Here is an 18,352-nt window from a genome sequence, read left to right as displayed (position 1 = left end):
TTAAAATCAATAAGAAATAAGTTTTGAAGTGTAGATGTCACAATGTTTACTGTATTTTTATTATTAATTTTTCCTTATTTTTTTACTCTTATTCAGTGCAAATGTTTAGTTTTTCTTTTCAGTGCTCTTCTAATAGGCTAGATCATTATAATTATCAACTTTTATCATCTCCTAAAGTCAAAATCCTGAGGCAATACAATGCATAAATTGGCATCATCGTGGGAAAACACATGTGCGTCACACAAATGTGAAAATCCAATCAAGAGGATGCCGTTCCTCCACATTCTAATCAGCTCTTGAATAAAGAACACTTGAAGCTGTGAAGCTGCAAACGAGGGTGATGCCCTGAATGAATTCCAAGGTTACGTCTCATGGATTCATCTTAACAAGCGTGAGATTTCAGCCATTGAGTGATCCGAGAGGCATCAACTGCGCCTTGAGTCCACAAAGGGGGGCTGTGTTTGTGGAAAGGGGGGATAGAGAGAAGAAAGGGGGGGGGGGGGGATAGCCTCTATAGTCTTGGGGGGCGGGGAAAAGAATCACATTATATTTCTTAATCTGCATTTTGTTGCGTAAAAAAAGGCGACAAGCGTGCGTGAGTGAGGGACGCGCGCATATAAGGCGCACGTCAGTCTAAACACTATAAGTGTTTACAGGGCGTGTTTTTTTTTTTAGGGCACGCATCCACTGTTGCTGATGGAGAGACAGGTGTCTTCCTCTTAAATACCAACACAAGCAATCATTTGGAAAAAAAAAAAATCTTCCACGCACATGCCGAAAGCGGTTTTTACGCATTGAAGCGTTTTCATCGTAACCCAAACGAGACCCTCCTCGCGTTTCATGCCACAACTTGCCTGGGTTACAGACAATAGCGCCACACCAACGCTTCTGTGTTTGTGTGTGCGTGTGCGTATTTCTCCCCCCACAGCAGCACCCACGACACCACGCACGCACGCGCGCGCACGCGCGCCTTACCGCGATGGGATGGAGCGATATTCCAGAAAAAAGGCGAATCCATGAAAGAAGGCGAAGGTGTGAAAAGCACTCCTATATTGCTGCTGCTGCTGCTACTCCAACTACTACGATTCCACGGGCTGCTCTGCATGGATGTGAGGGGCATCACGCGGCGTGGATGAGGACGGATGCTGTGCTTTGTCGGAGGGCGGGGACAAGACGTGCAATGGGCTCTAGTGGAGCGTGTTTAACTCGCTGGAGGGACCTTGTGTTCCGTGCAAGTAGGCTGTCTCGTCTGCCTATTCCCAGTCTGGCTGCCCTTTACAACCCCCTCACAAGAATCCTTGTATTTTATTCCATTGGGGTTTGTCCTTATCCATGTGGGTTCGCATAGTCAATGAGGCGTGGACTTCGTGATTTGCCCCAAAATGACAAGATTAAATTGATTTATTAAATGCATGAAGATTAAGTTTAATTGCAGGCCAAAACTAAGAAGTTTGAACAGGTGGAATATCTCTGACCAGGGGCGTTTCTAGCCCATTTTTGAATGAGGCGGGGGGGGGGGCTTTCAAACACCCCTTAATTGAATCCAAGCCTCACTGAAATTTTGAATAAATCAATAAATTTATATTTATTTATTAAGATATGAGAAATCTTTTGTGACCGTCAGAACTGGGGTGGGATAGACACATGCAGATTGACGCGAATCGTTACAAGAATCAAGTGAAGGAAACATTGGTGTGTTCAGTGATCTAGATTCTAGATGGTACGCCACATTACACTCTGTCCTCTGTCTACCCCTCTTCAGTCTTCGGTATTTTTTTTTTTTTCCTACCCAGCTCACTTCTTGGAGGCCTCCTGTCAAATGAAGCAAACAAAACAGTTTGGAAGGGAAGTAAAAACATGACGTTTCTCATCTGTGCATTCAAATTGGTTTGAATTGTGGAGATTGGCTACCAAAGATAATAATTCAATGTGTTATTTACGCCTAGATCTTTTTTTATAATATACTTTCACTTCCATGGCGAAATCATTCCGCATTATTTGCAAATGTTTTGATGGCACCCTCCAAAGAAGCCATTTTATTCCAATGGCCCCATGATGCATTATTCTTTCTGTATAAGAGATGAGCGATTGTGCAAGATAGCTTGAAGACTGTCCAAATAACTCAGCAGGTATCAAGATAAATATGGTTAAATCTTACTTTTTTTGGATCTTCCTTTCCAAAATAACAAAGGTCATCCACACTCACGGAAGACTTGTTTTAAAGAGAAAGGTCACATGGGTGCTAACCAAACAGATGACTGAGTCAACTATGCAAATTCAGTGCATTGATGAAACAGATGATTTTTTTTTTTTTCTTCTGGTGTTTTTGTTTGCTCAGAATCCCCCCCGGGGGATTATGCAATATGTTGTAATGTACTTCCACACAGAAATATCAGCTTACACCTCGTCTCGGAGTTTGTCATGACGTATACGCTGCAAGCTTGGCTTTAGTCTTTTAATCTGCGAGCAAACCTTCACTCAGACTCAACAAGCTTTGTGTAGACTTTCACTAATAAGATGGCGTATAACAAAACACGGCGAGAGAGGGCAGAGGTGAATGCAAATGAACGGCGCATGAATAATATGATCCGGTAAATCACTTGTGGAGCTAGAAAGAATTGAAATATGGAGATGGTGTTTTAGGACTTAGATGAAGGACAGTATATTTATTACCTAGAGGGAATTTTTAAATCTATGTGAAGATGAGCTTCTATCATCTTAGTGAAGGAATTTGGCAGTTGCGCGACCGCCATGTTCATCGGGGCTTTACGAGTGTCCGTGGTCTCATTATTGGAGAGGCGTATTGATCAGTGTTTGGTTTCCAAGAAGTCTCCTAAACTTGTGAGCTCCACGTTTCCATGGTGATGGAGCAGACTGCCCGTGAAGCGCCGGCCTTGGTTGCGATCAGCGTTCCTGGAGAGACTTTGCAAAGGCAAATATACAATATTGTGAATTTCATGCAGCATGATGATAGGAATGTTTTTTTTATTATTATTATTCCACTTTGAATTAAGAAGTCATGTTTTCAGTTATTGTTCTTCTTCTGAAGTAAATTCACAAATTATGAAAAAAAAAATGTATTGCTTCACATTTTTCGTGGGAGTCGTGATGATCTGCGGCTATAAATAACTGGACCGCACGGTTGCCCCAGCAACCAACAAACTGATGCCAGTGGTGGGAATGCTCAGCTCCTTCAGAGAACTACATTGAGCAAATGGACAGGCAGTGACAAAAAACAGAATGAAAGCAAGGGAGATGCAAAACAACCAAGGTTTATGAAAACAATGTTGAAGTTATTCTTGGAGGACTTTCTCAGGTGTCAACATAAAAGTACAGCATTTCCTGTCTAAAAAATAGATTTTTTTACCCCACACACTCTAAGGGAATTTATTTTCTATTTATTTATTTTTAAATAAAATAAAATAAATCCAAAATAAAATAAATGATAAATGATAATTTTTTTTTTTTCCAGCAAGATTTTCCTGTCAATAGACCGCAGCAGATGCCACATGTGACCTCTTGCCTGCATCTGCCTCCCACCATCATCTTCATGCAGCAGCCATCCTCTTTGACACGTAGCATAACCTAGCCCTGTGTGTTGAGACACTCATACTGACATAAAGCTTAACGCGATCACAGGGAGAAACGGGAGTAGGTCATCGCTGGGATGCAAAGGATGCAATTAAGGGGCGGGGATTGGGAAATGAGTGTGGGAAGGGTTAAAGGTGAGGTGAAAGGTGCATCGAGGAGGACAGAAAATGATGGCAAAGCACACAGCAGTGATGTTCGGGGAGGAGGTGGGGTTAGGTAGATTTCGGTGGTTGCTATGGTAGCAGCAATAACATTAGCAACCATTGTAGGCCATTTATTTTTGAATTATTTGGAAAAATGTGTCAATTCTGAGAAGACGTGTAAATGGGAGTGAATGAGTTGCATTTTTTGAACATAAGGATTTTTTTTTTTTGTGTCCAAATACAGGCTGACAGCATATTTTGAGGATAAAATCAAATGACACTCAAAATCTCTCGGGACTCTGCTTGCATAGGACATACGGACAAAGGTGAGCATGGCAGCCTATTTATGTGATTAAATCAGCGATGAAGGTGGAGGCGACATTCATCTCTGTTAATGACCGGGAGGGCTAAATGCTTATGGAGGCAACGTGACTCAACACACAGAGAAGAGAGAAAGACTTGCTCAAGGCAGTAAAGTGTCCAACAGAGAATGATACAAACCGAAGTTCTTCTATTTGCAAGTGGAAGTAAACATCAATGATTTCAACCAACACATTACCAAATAACAGATTTTGGTATTCCAGGAAAAATACGGTGTCGAAAATGAATAATAAAAAATGACAAGCGTGTTTGCTTCTTTTTTTGCTTCTCCCTCTACAAGCTTGCTCTTAGATCTCACCGCTCTCACTTTGTGATTTTGTCTCCTCTCCTACCTCAAAGCGCTTTTATAGGTCAGTGAGCACAGCGTAGCCGGGAATGTAAATGCAAATGCAACGGCTACTCGTTCTGCGCACAACTGCAAATACTCGCAGGGAAGAGAGTCGAACCAAATGATAATAGGTGATAAATCATGTTTAGAAAAAGGCTTGCATTTTATGAGTTGTGTGTTATTAATACTCGAAAGGTCGGCGATGTCTCATCAGAACAACTTGGTCGTTATTTATGTTGGATAATAGTGTAAACCATACGGACCAACCCGACATGAAAAATATCTTGATTCAATTCATGTGAGTCATGAATGTCACACTTAAATAAGAAAAATTCTACTTACATCCAAATGAATGCTCAGCCGAATATTTGTTTTAGTTGTTGTTCGAACTTACTCTTGAAGTTGCGCTAATTAATGTCTCGTCCAAGGCTTTGCTGTTTGTCGCTAAATTGCTCAGTGGAAAACAAAACTTTCAAGGATGTTACTTTCCACAAAAAAAGAAGAAAAAGACATTAACTCATTCACTACCATTGACGGATATAGACGTCAAAAATCCATATTTATGAATTTACTGATCAATAATCTTGGCACTTTCCAATTCTGCAATCTTGACCACAACTTGATCGGGTTACTATTAGTTGGCCTTTAGCAGCAATTGATGAATGCTTCAAACCAAGATCCTAATTTTGGTGAGCACACATAATCAGACACACACACACACACATTAAATCAGACAAACTGACATGCACACACAATGTCCCTGGGGAATCGTATCAATGTCAGTAAAAATGGCTCAGACCAATCAAAGTGCTTAGTTAAAAAAAACCATAACAATGACCCTTGTGCGGAGAAACCCGCATCAGCCCAACTCACAAGTGTGTTGTTTTCTCTGGGCGTGTGTGTGTGTGTACGTGTGCGCACTGCTCTCCATTTTAATGGCAATTCCGACAGAGCCTTTCCCATCTCCTCATCACCATGGCAACCAAGCGGGTAAGCGGCCACGTTTGTCCCGGGGGCCTTGGCCTTCTTTTGCGTGCCACAACTACACGCACACATTCCAGGATACACACACTTAGCCCCACTAGACCTGCAGAAATCCCAATTATTTATATCTTCAATTGCAAAATAAACATTTATCGTCACACACGCACACACATGCGGGTTCATACTGTATGCACTCATAGCCCCTTCAACCTCAGTGCTCCCTAAAATGATTCAATCCTCCCCCTCCTCCAAAGCAGTGTTTGGGATTTCTGAGTCACTCGCTTCAAGGGCCTTCCCAGCTCTTCCGTCTTTATCAGGAATCCCTTATATGCCAGCCTAATTCAGCTTTTGGCATGCATTTGTAAGTTGTTGTCCAATTTGGCTGGCGGAGCCCAGAATTAAATATTAAAATGTATTTTTTCTGATGTTTTGTCTCTATAGATGCAGAAAAGCATTCGGATGGTCATGATGAGTAATCAGTGTCTGCTGAAATTTTGACTTGGCCTCATCTCACCTCAAACAAAAAAAAAGAAAAGCTTTACCCAAAAGATTTAAACAGCCGTACAAAAACAATTGCTGAGGTTGACAAAATGGCACCAAGTTGTTTAATCTTTTATTTGTTTCAATGACTTTGCACGAGGAATGTCATCACTCTCGATCTTCTCCGGAATTCTTCCCGGGATGTCACTGAATTTTTCATCAGCACATATTTGTACGGTTGAAGTCGGTCGCACGGCTCCACTGCTTGTTGGAAGTTTGAATTTGTTGAGATAAACGGCCTTTGGTGAGGACAAAGCTCCACACCGGCATGCCGCTGACAACTTGTTGTGAAGGCTCAAAGCATTCACGCATATATTGACACAGTATGGATGTATGTATATTTATCTATTTATTTATAATCATTTCGGTTGTAGCTGTGGTAGTTTTCATGAGTTTAATTTTACATGGACATGAAATTCTGAAAGACAGCGTCCTCTAACGTTTTTTTCTGGTGGTGCAAGCTCTTTCAATATCTACTTTTTTTTTTTTTAATGACTATGTATTGATTCTATATCGGAACGTGAACTGTGGTGGAGTGTGTTGTCTCGTCAAATTACTATTGATGATCATCATGAGGTATCATTGACATGATCAGAGTTCTCCTCATATGAATAAATAACATTAGATCATGATTACAGATATATAATGAATTTGAGCAAATTTGTAATTTTGCAACTAGGAATCAATCTGGTAGCCCTTTAAATCAATTATATGACTTCAGGGTTTGTCTCGTTCGAGTATACAATAATCCACAAGAGAGCAGTGTTCTCCATTCTTCACTACTATTGAATTCACTAACATGCAGTTTTGCTGTCCTACTGAGACGTTTTCAAAGTTAAATCAAAACAATAAAAAAAAAATCATTTTAAATACAATACATGTTGCTTTACATTCAAGTAACTTGACATCCAGTTATTTGTTATTAAGTTATTTGTGAGCATTGGTGACTAAATTTCATCTGTTCAAACTCAGAATGAAATGCTTTGTATTTCAATACATCCTTAAATACTTCACAACGCGAAAGCATTCAATCTTCTTTGCGGTATGCATCAAAAAAAAAAATTCATACCAACACGGCAGCTCCAAGTATGATGAATGCACTTTGTAAATCTACTGCAGATTATGTGTGTCCGTTTTCAATGTGGGCACATTCAATATTTCCTGTCGCCTGAAGATGTCCATGTGCAATTATTTTGTAGCTGCTACTGGATGGGATGCACAATAATAAACTCATATGTTGATATACATTTGAAAGCAAAATATTCATCTTGCAGGTTTTTAATCTCCAAGTGACCCTGCTTTCTCTCTCTCATACACACACATGCGCACACACAGGATGCTCCCCTCCATCCCTTCTCGGGCAGGGCGATGCGGGGATGCGGGAGCTGCGGCAGCTTCGCCGACAGATAGCGTGATAGACACTCACTAAAAAGACACGAGGAGAAGGAGGAGAGGAGGAGGAGGACGGCGGCGGCGGATAGGAGAGGGAGAAAGAGTGGGGTGGAGGAGAGAAGAAGAGCAGAGGGTGCTGCAGCCATGATGTCGGACACATCGTTGCAGAGGAACGGCACGGTCACAGTACGGTGAGTCGACACTTCGTCGTTCATCTCTAGTCGTGTCTTTCTCCGCCGTCTCGCCTCTCCCTCCATCCCCCGGCTCCTCCATTTGACAGGGGTTGTCATGGGAACCAGAGCCCCGTCATGGTGAGGCTGCTGCTCAGTCATGACTGGAGAGGGGGACACGAGGAACACGGTGTACACCCCCGAGCAATGGTTTTGAAGTGTCACGTCCTCCTATTCTTTGTGATCTTTCAATCTCCAACTTTAATGGCATGATAGTGTAGAGTGCAATGATTGAGGGGCGTGTGTAATGTTGCATGTTCAGCATTGACAATGTGCAGGCTGCAGTCTCAGTGCAACCGCCTTATGTCAGCACAGCTGCAGGCCGCTTCATCTTTTATGGACGTGTAGTTTTTCTCTACAACGTACAAAATGTCCCCTAAGAACTTCTGATTTCTTTTTTCAATTAAAATAATGATTCGTTTTATTCTTTTTAGTCAAGTACTTAAAAACTAAATTGTGAATCTATGATTAATAAAAAATAGCATCCCAACCCCCCATCGAATTCTGAATGGACTGATCCATCTACTTTTTTTTTTTTAATATATGCAACTCAGCAAAAAAAAAAATCATAATGAGGCAAAGGGAGCAGAGTTATTTTGCGATGAGTGATATACAGTGCAACATCATCAAAGTCAGGTTTGACAAAAGACTTTTTAAATGCTTTGCAATATGATAGGTAAAAAAATAGTCATTATGACAGCGCCCATCCATTCGTTTTCCGTTTTACTGCTGGTCCTCATTAGGGTCAAAGGTCACCTGGAGCCTATCCCAGACACACATTACTATGTGTATGACAGTGTGACTTTGTCAACAAAGTCCAATTTTACACCCAAATCAATGTTCTGACCTTGACGCAAACCCCACGAGGTGGCCAAGTGGCTCACTATCAGATTCTTTCGGCCCTGACCCGCACAGAAACGAAAGAGAGCTGCTATTCTGCCTCGTGTACAATTACACAAAATGTCAAATAAATGCTTCCAGATTTGTTGAAGCTATCTGATTGTGTTTCAATATACACTGAAAGCAGAGAAGATGACCTACAGGCTGTGTCACATGTAAACAAGCAGACCTCCCTGGCAATCTCATTAGAAGCAAAATAGCTTCTTGAAGTCAAGCATTCACTCACGCACGCGCAAGTTTTTCTAATTTACTTTATTTGTGGATATTTACTAAGTCCCCCTCTGTATGTTGTTATTTTCCTCTATTCGTGTGTGTGTGCGTGTGTGTTATTCTGCTTCTGGATCCACATCTGGAGGCCATTACCTCCTAGTCGGGATCGAGGGTGGGCGGAGCCGGGCTGACTCGGCAATGAGGTCATTGTGTCGTCGTGGCGATGCAGACGAACAATGATGCCGTTGTCTCTGGAGGTGGGCAACTACGAAACTGACGGCGGGGGGGCGGATTTTCGGAGGTGACGAAGATTCGGGCATGACTGTATGGGAACAGAACAATGTGGTGTGCCGAACCGAAAAGGTTGCGGTAAAAAGAATTTGCACGACAGGGCCGATATAACGTAATAATGCCAAAAGTAAAGACGATAACGGGAACATGGAGGAATTCAAAGTGGGAAGCGACGTAGGGCGAATTGATGGCCTACCAAGCCAATAAACAAGCTCCCACTAATAGATGCCTAATACTCTCTGCAGTTAAGCAAATAAAAGCTTTAAGCCTCTATGTGAGGAATAACATTGCCGTGTGACTCTCATTGCCACTCACACTTAACTTTCTCATTGGTGCAATTATGCGATGGTCAGTTAAATGGGCTCGTCGCATTCGGAAGCTTCCATCGGTTGTTTCATACGGAAAATGAGTTTAGTGTCACCGTACGGCTTGCATCTGAAAATTTTGCTTGCAAGTCAAAGCGAGACATCGTCAGAAAAATGTCCCTCATCGTAAGAGAATATTTTTTATTTATTAGTCGTGAACAGGACAAGTGCTGTCCAGCCGCTTTTGTTTTTCTCGTTATGTGACGTCTGAGCGTGTTTGCATGTTACAGTGAAAGTGTGTGTGTGTGTGTGTGTTACATGCTTCTGTATTCCCCAGTGAGTCTACCGGCTGTTTTTTCCCTTATAAGGACGTAAGCCTCAACAAGGAGGCAGAGAAAGTATGGAGAGGAATGAAGTAGGGTAAAAAAAAGAAAGTGATAGGAAGAAAATGTTCAGGACGACATACAGGTGAAGGCAATTCGGATTTTTATGAATGGCCTAATTTTCAAAGTATAATCAAAACTGTGATCCAAAATCTGAATCCATCTAGTTTTATTCACAACAAGCAGCTTTTGTGTTCAGCCGTCCCAAAAATGGCAACCAGGATTGATGAGGTTGTGTTTGGCTTCCTCTCCAACAAGACCTGCATGTCAAAACCGCTCAAATAAATACAAAATATGCTGTGCACTCTGGAAAGTCGATTTCGGATGGGAAAAAAATAAATAAATCAAGGCAGATGCTTTGCATGCCAGATATCGCTCCAGACAGAAAGTAAAAGTATTTTTTTTTCCCCAATATCTCTTTACTTCTCGTAAACCTTCGTCCCATACACCTCCCTCGCTCTCCCTCAGCTGCTCCTCCCAGCTGTTTAGTCACACATGGCTATTGCCTAAAAAAAGAGAGAGGGAGGGAAACAGGGAGCGAATGGGAGGAGAGACGGCGGGCCAAAAGAACAAGTCGCTGATCACGACAGAGAGTGGGAGGCTCGTGGCCAGTCAATGAGAGATCTTTGCTAGCTGTCTACCAACTGTTGGATTATTCCTGAGGAAGGACCTTATCCGGACACCCGCTGTGCCCCCCGCCCCCTGACCTCTTCATCAGTCACATTTAGGACCTCAGCTCTACCCCAGGTCTCACCTCTCGTTCTCCTTTCACCCTCCCCACCTACCTCCCCTCTCCCCTGCTTTCCCCTTCTCAGGATGTCGTGCGAGGAGGCTCAGCTCCACAAAGAGAGGCTGCAGGCCTTGGCGGTAAGTCACAGTGCCCAGATCACCGTTTTTTTTTTTTTTTTTTGTCTTGCATTGGTCATGTGCCTGTGAAGAACTCAGATGAGCTCAGGTTTTCATCTACCTGTGTTTTTTTTATTCACTGTGCCATCTATGGAGTATCTTTGAAGTCCTGCAGCCTCTTTGGGCAACCGGTGTCTCATCTACTGCTACATTCATTCATGTTTCATCTGCTTTAATTTGATGGAATTATTCAATCGAGGGAAGGGATTAAAGTGGAAAGTGTGTGTGTATGCATTTGTTAGTTCAAAGTCTTGGGTCAAATAAATGGCATTAATTCATTTTGAATTCATTTTTAGGATTTGATATTAGGATTGCAATTAAGAATTATTTTAATCATAATATTTTAACAATTATTTCAATAATAATTAATCTGCCGATTGTTTTGGGTTATAATCTTAAATTGCTTGATGGGAATGAACGATAAGGACATGTTTTGTGATGAAGGACAGAGGCATCTGGGGAAGTGTCTGCTGATAGTCAGACCTGTAACTAAATTTGGCGCCAGCTATAGCCAAAGCATACCACACACACTAAAGTGGCAGAGGAACACACACATTCCCATAACACAAGTAAGAGGAACAGCAGCATTGGCGGCTGCAGATGGAGAAACTATTTTAGCCGCATTGAAACACGCCAGTCGTACCAGCTTGGCATGGTACAAAATGGAAAGTTCTCATTGGTGGCCACATTTTGTAGTTTTATACACATGGCCAGGAAAAACACAACCATTTTTGCAAAGCATGCAGATTACGGCGGCAGCTGTTGTAAAATTGCCTCTAAGTCGTGTAGTCAGAGTAGAAATATCCTACTTGAGGTTCTGCTTGAGGTGCCAAAATCCATCATATCAAGAACATTGTGTTCGTGAATCATCTGAGCCTGTCTGTCTCATCTCCCAAAGACTGAAACGGCACTAATGGCTCTCAAGCAAACCCACCAGAGGCTTACTAATACACTGCTGAATATTCTCCGAGGTCGCTAAGCACTCTGTAAGCCTTCAAATGTGTTAAGCATTGTCGGCCCAATGTAAATAAGAGCCAATCAATCGATTGTCCTCTCAGCGATTCATAAGAATCATGACATCACCGTCGTCGTTATTATGTCACTGCAAGAACTTGAAAGATGTTGTAAGTAGGTCATCGGAACAAGTTAGCGCTTCAGAAATTGCGCTCCAGGATATTACTAGAATGTTGAAGGAGATAAACTAACTTCCTTAGCCCATATATGGATATATCACAAGAAGAATTGACATTGTAGCTGGAATAGGCTTTTCTTATCGATGACACTTATTAGAATACTCTATAAATATAAAAATAATCCTTCAAATGAAATGTATTAATCCTTTGATTCAATTATAATGCTGGGAATGGCTTTAATCACCATGACGAGTCGTGTATGGGTAATTGCGCTTGAGTACGGAAAAGCTCAATTCCCGTAATTTTCTCTCTTTAAAGACCACGGAACCAACTTGTGGGGAACAATGCAACGATTTAGACATGTTTGAATATTACAGACATGCACTTAATGGAACCCATGACCTACGACCTTTAACGCACAATTGTTTCAATAACTTTATTTTACTGACGTAAGATATTCGCTGTAAAAAGAACGTCAAATTGTTTTGAAGTACTTCACTCAGGAGGGTCAGGGTCATGTTGCGAGCATTATTCAGGATTCCCACTGTCTGATACTGATTACAGCCTATCGAATGCCAACGGTGCCGGTTTCTGTGGTTACTAATTGCTCAGATTAAGTTGATGTCATGCTTTTAAATCCAGGCCTGTAATCGACATGGCCCTAACATGTCATTATTGTAGTTGGGGGTGTAGAGTCTTGCTCAGGGTTTCCTAAAGAACTGATGTTTGTATATGTGTGTCTGGGCGGTCTGAAGCTGGTGGGGCAAGAAACAGCACGGGAGATTACACGGCCGATCCACGTCAAACGTGTGAACACGTTAGTCATACTGTTGCGTCTAGGACATGTTTACACAGATGAGCTCAGCACTTTGGACTTTAAGCTGTCCTCAAACACACCGCAATCTTTTTTTCCCAGTGTGTGACTTTGCGGAGGAGACATGACATCTGCAGGCACTGACCGCCAGACAGGAACTGTGGCGGATCAAAGATTTAGATAAAACAGCCAACCTCTGGAAGACTCATATTAGCAATCTTGTAAAAAATAATGGGTCTTTAACTACGAAAGCACACCGGGTTCAACCACAGATTGTTAGTAGGGATCATAACGGATGCTGGACACTCTGGTTCCACTTAGCGGGGGTCTTAGTGGGGCCAAGTGAAAAGGTGGGGGATGCATTAGCTAGCGCTAGCATGTGTTGAGATTTGTGACCCGAGGAGTAAACGGACTCTGGATAGGGTGCAGGCAAAGGAGAAGGAACAGGAGGCGAGTTTATCGGTAGACGGGGATCTTGGACACGACGGGCATTGCGTGCCATCCAAAATTAGCAGCAGCTGTTTTAGGCCTACGGAATAGTTGCATCTATGAATGTGATTGGTCAGCATTTAAATGGGACAAGAGAGAGTGGAATGTTGACAGATTGAGCCAAATGGCAAAGAATAGTCATAGATATGAATAAGTCGATACCTTTTGATCTGCATGCCGATGCTAAGCTAACGCCCTTACAAACGTGCGTCCATATGTAGCTTTTTGATGGAAAAATGATGCCTGCCAAGATGGCCGCCACATAGCCATGTTTGGGCGTCTCCTGAACGTTTATGACGGCACAAGACAGAAATATGTACCAGTCTACAAAGTTAGCATCCATATGCTAGTGTAGACGACACCTGGTGCTGGTATCGCATGACATCGGCACGCCGGGCGTTTCAGTCATGTCCCAAGTTTGCATTTCCTGACACCAGTTGGTAAGAACCTTCATTAAGGTTACAAACTAAAGTTGCAGAATTGGAGGTTAATGTTTGGCGAAAGATGATCTTCAGGGAGATGTTTCTTTAGTGTGGGTTGGAATGTGGAGAATGTGAAGCATCTGTGCTGTACCTCTCGTTTCTTCCAGAGGGGTTCAAACAGATCTCCCTTGATGCTTCATATCATTGAATTTATTGTGCAACTGCTTGCTTATTAAGATTCTGCAACTTTTATGGATTCTCGACTTTATTCTGATCAACTATTGAGATAGAATTGATTTGTTTTTTTCTTGAAGTGTGTCACCAGTAGCAGGACAAGTGATTATCTGTTTATGGGGGGGGGTGTAGCTGCAAGCCAAGTTTGGCCGAAGACTGAGTGATTCAGATTGTGAGAAGCTTTCAATGTGTCTTCAAGAATGTCAACATATTTTCCCGAGTGGGTGGATTGTGTGCTCTCCAGGGGGAAACTATTGCCAGTGTTGTGGATTTTCTTTCAATCCAAACTTAGAAATACATATAATAGATCCGATCTTAATATTTATTTGTATATTCAAAATATAGATTGTTTCACGAGTCCACAGAAGAATTGTTTTTGTTACCAGCGGATTTCCCTCCACTTTGTGAGTGTGTGTGTTTTATTCAGTGCAGATTATGTTGCATTGTGCTGCTGCTGCCAATGTAGACGCAGTGTCAACTTTTCCTACAAGACTAGCCACTTATGCCTGGCCCCCTTCCTCTGTTGCACTTACTTCCATTCCATGACGTCATGGACTTTTCTTCCAGCAACCCTGATAAAATTGTTTTCACTCTTCTCATTGATTCGTCCTATCTTATTGTTTTAAGTGTTGCAACAGAAGCAGGCTTCTGTTGCCAAAAGAGGCAAACGAGGTCAAAGGAGCAAAAAAAAATGGAGTATGTCAGTGGAGTAGTCAAACGTTCAATTTGCGTGCGAAATGAAAGGGTGGGAATGGCAGAGTCAGCACTAAATGGTTTTGTCCAACCATCCACTCGGGTCTTCATGCCAGAAATCTTTGTGGAGTTATAATAGAGCAGAATAGTTTCGATTTGACTCTATTTTTTTATGAATTGTTGTTTCTTGATATTATGATATTAATTGATAAGATTTTTTGCTAAGTTCGCAAATGCGTCTGAGTAACGTTTGTGCACATTTTGGGGATTTTCTGTGGTCATTTAAAGCAAACAGGAAGTGTGTGAGTGTGAGACAGCTACATACTCCCATGCCCTTCTACCCCATGCAGGGCTACGTCGTCTTGTTTACATTCCCATTTATTTTCAGTGACACCATTTTATTTTTCCATGTTCACTTCTGTCAAGGAGCTTTTACCCAATTTCAAAGAAAACCTGTTTTCACTAAAGTGGCAACCAATTTTGGGGGGGATTTTTTTTTAGGATAAACATTATAAAAGATGGATGGATGAATGTATGTTTTAATGTTGTTTGTTTTGTGTTACGCAGGAAAAACGAAAACGTCAAACCGAGATTGAAGACAAGAGACGTCAGCTCGATGAGTTGGTTTTGCAACTACAGCAGATCAAGGTTGTTGTTGTTTTTTTTTTATATAACAAACAAACACATAACTCAAATGGGATACTCAAAACCATTTCACTTGACCCAGTGATAAGAGACTTTTCCGAGAATTTATTGACACATTGACAAGACTAAACACATCAACCTGGATTATGGTGTCATAAACTGGATATAGATTAGACTCCGCCCCCCCATGTGAATTGATTTCAAACACTGCTGCAATGTAGCATGCGTGGGAAAATGGCCGCAAGTTCCTGTTTTGCTATAAATATCCAGCCAGTGGAAATAAAATACATTCCTTTCACTAATTAAAGGCCCTTAAACACTTGGCATAAAAGAGTTCTTTATTAGTAAACGTAATTCCTAACTACCGATGGTTTCCATCTTTAAACACCCACTTATGGAAAGACTGACAAAAGCCTTGTTGATTAAAGCAATGCGCACTTTATGTTTCCGGCCGTTAAAGTGTCGTGCTCAATATGATGCTGATGTACTTGAACCAAAATAATATTAATAGATGAAACATTAAGCGCTATATTAAGTTCATAATTGGACTCGTTTTCCAGCAACGTGAGCGCAATGCAAAACAACCACAGGGAGATATCGCAACTCCATTATGTTTTACCATCTCATAAAAAATTGAAAGGTATTGAGTATTTTTTTCCCTGCATTACTGGTATCAACTTAAACAAGAGCTTTTTTTTTTTCAAGGTTACAAAAATTCATCGCAAGGACATCAGCTGCAAGATTAGGAATGAGTTTAAATTTTGTGAGGCCTTACAGAATATCTCCACTTTATAAATGGCATGGGTGTGTCGGTAATATTTTAAAATCTTTTAAACGCATTGATGAAATATCAATCGTGTGACTGCAGAATCTGCAGTATTGAAACTCACCCCACCCCCCTCCCTCCTTCTTGAGTCAGCACACTGTTGTGTTTACTTTTCATGCATACACCACCAGCAGCCGACTTGATATAATCAGCATCTGGTCACACAGTCCCATTAAATGGCCATTACGTCTGAGTGCCACGCAGCCAAGAAGCATGAAGCGGACTTTGTAGTATGCCCTCCAGGGAGGCCTGGTAAACCGAGAGAAGAAAAGGAGACTACAAGTCAGTGATTTGATAAGGACAGCTGGGCCTCTCAGATTGGATCGAGTGGTCTGCAAAAACAAGAAGTGTATTTTGGGGACTATAAGGCACTCTTGATGAGCGGGTCTATTTTGGGAAATTTCCATATATGCCGGGCTCACCCATATATAAGGCGTAGATCAGCAAAATTGATTTGATTTGACATCCATTCATAAGTTGCTCTGTTGAGTTTAAAAAAAAACAACAACAAAAAGATTAAAGGATTTTAAATGGGCCTTATTGTCCAAAAAATACGGTAAATGGACAGGAAGCAACTGTCCACACACAAGCAAATAGCTCAGCTGTCACAATCTGACAGCAGTTTGGAGTGACTCATGGGAATGAGTTTCTTTGTGCAATTATTGTGAGTGGATCATTTTTACCACTGTCGTTTCTGACATTTGTAGACGAGCAATTCATTGTGCCATGTGACAGCGAATGTCTTGAATTGTTCATGTTGAACTCTTTTGTGGTAACAACACAAAGACCACAATTTGAAGACAACATTAAATTTAATGATTTTAATATTAAACGCGGAACCACAGCGACTACTTAAGACCATCTGCTTTGTATTTGATGTTGACGTTATAACTGGCAACTGCACTTCTTGGTGATTCTCCATATAAGGGTGAAATGGAGTCTGGTTCGTTTCAGGCGGTGTGCACCATGGATCGATTTCAAGCCATTTCAGGTTTCATAGGAATTGGTCAATTAATCACAGCTGCAGCAAGTTCAAGACAAACGTGCCATGCTCTGTCTCAAGTACAGCTGAAGACAAGCACTATTTTTAGGAACTCACCTGAGATATCTGTTTGCAGTCTAAAGCCTTGCGGGAGCGATGGCTCCTCCAGGGAATGGCAGCAGAACAAGAAGAGACAAGGCGGAAACAACTGCAACTGGATGAGGAGCATGGGAAGACGATGGAAGACATGATACACAGGTATTGTTTTATTTCAAATTCGATTGTGTGTAAAGCTGCCCAGCCAAGGTTAGATTTTTCCATCCTACGACTCTCAATGACTCTTTTTTTCTCTTTATACAGTAGTGCAACAAAAATGTAGCTTCGTTTGAAGACATCAGTCGCATTTGAAGTGTCAAGCGTCTTAAAATAGAGCTCTAATTTTGTAATACCGCACGTGGCACTTCAGAAATATTCTCTTGTGTGCAGTTGATAATTCACCAAAATATGAACGCCGATTTTATTTTAGTTGTGTATTTTTAGTGACTGCTTTTAAACAGTTCTGAATAGGAATACGGGTTTTGACACAATGTCATTGTGCACCGGGTCCATTTCCTCATCCATTGGTGAAAGAGGCTTTGTAAAGCAGCAGCTAGCGTCGCTTATCATCAGAGCCGAAATAACGGAAACGTCACCAGTGGCCACAGGCGCCAGGATAACATTGGCACTCGAAGGTAAACAGCAGTCGTGAATGCTCAAAGGACTGTGGAGCAAATTGTCACTTCTCTCCAGCTTGAATGACCGTGTTGTTTGATATATATATTTTTTCTCGGTCAGGAGATATTTTACTTGTGGTTTGTTTTGCTTTCATTAAGAAAAGCGAAAGAGTAACAGTTTATTTCCTATATTCCTGTGTTGACTCTTTTTAAAGAGTTCAGATTCGGATTAATACGCCATCACAAGATGGCCGCCGACAAAGCGGCTTTTGTAACATATCTAATAAGGGTCCATAAACTTGTGTAAATACAACAAATGCTATCACATCTGTAACCGATAACGATTTACTCATCTCAGGTTTTCACATTTCAAGGCACAAAGCGTTTTTTGTTTGCAAAGCTTAACCACAATTATAATGAAGGTCCACGAATCATGTTGCCAGATTGGAAGCTGTTGTGAGGACATCTATAATTTACGATCCTCAACCTCAGCAACCGCTACGGATTGGACATTGGATTGATTGCAAGCGGGGGAGAAAGTATGACCGCTTACAAATCCTTCCTCTTGTAAACATTTCCAAATTAGGCTCCCCTGCTTTGTTACTAAATGCACAGAAGCCCGGGAGGCATCCTGGCCTGTCTTCTTTTTACAACTGTTGAATTCGTAACATGTGGGTCGACGGAAACTTTTATGATCCAATGTGACCAAGACGAAATTGAATCTTTTGTGTTATAAGAGCAAAAATAAATTAAAACGAATCAAATTGAACCAGAATTAAACTAAATCAGATTTTTGATGCAAAAAAAGTATTTCAAA

The 18,352-nt window shown here is 41.5% G+C and overlaps 1 protein-coding gene across 4 annotated transcripts in view; it reads left to right on the top strand.

Annotated features, from left to right (window-relative positions):
• Positions 1-10,285: 10,285 nt before the first annotated feature.
• Positions 10,286-18,352, top strand: part of palm2akap2 (PALM2 and AKAP2 fusion) — a 30,391-nt gene continuing 22,324 nt past the window's right edge. For 3 of the 4 annotated variants that reach the window (XM_085926332.1, XM_085926331.1, XM_085926330.1), the window contains exons 1-3: positions 10,286-10,545; positions 14,937-15,017; positions 16,959-17,080. In XM_085926332.1, coding sequence (XP_085782458.1) covers positions 10,495-10,545; positions 14,937-15,017; positions 16,959-17,080 — 254 coding nt within the window. In that variant the 5' untranslated portion in view covers positions 10,286-10,494. Of the gene's footprint in view, positions 10,546-14,936; positions 15,018-16,448; positions 16,505-16,958; positions 17,081-18,352 lie in introns of those variants that run through there. The other variant, XM_085926333.1, reaches the window with a different exon arrangement.

Source organism: Syngnathus leptorhynchus, chromosome 12, assembly GCF_054491065.1.
Source record: "Syngnathus leptorhynchus isolate UIUO chromosome 12, UIUO_Slep, whole genome shotgun sequence".
Taxonomy (NCBI): domain Eukaryota; kingdom Metazoa; phylum Chordata; class Actinopteri; order Syngnathiformes; family Syngnathidae; genus Syngnathus; species Syngnathus leptorhynchus.
The sequence above is the reverse complement of the archived record's forward strand: the minus strand, read 5'-3'. Positions and strand labels throughout refer to the sequence as shown.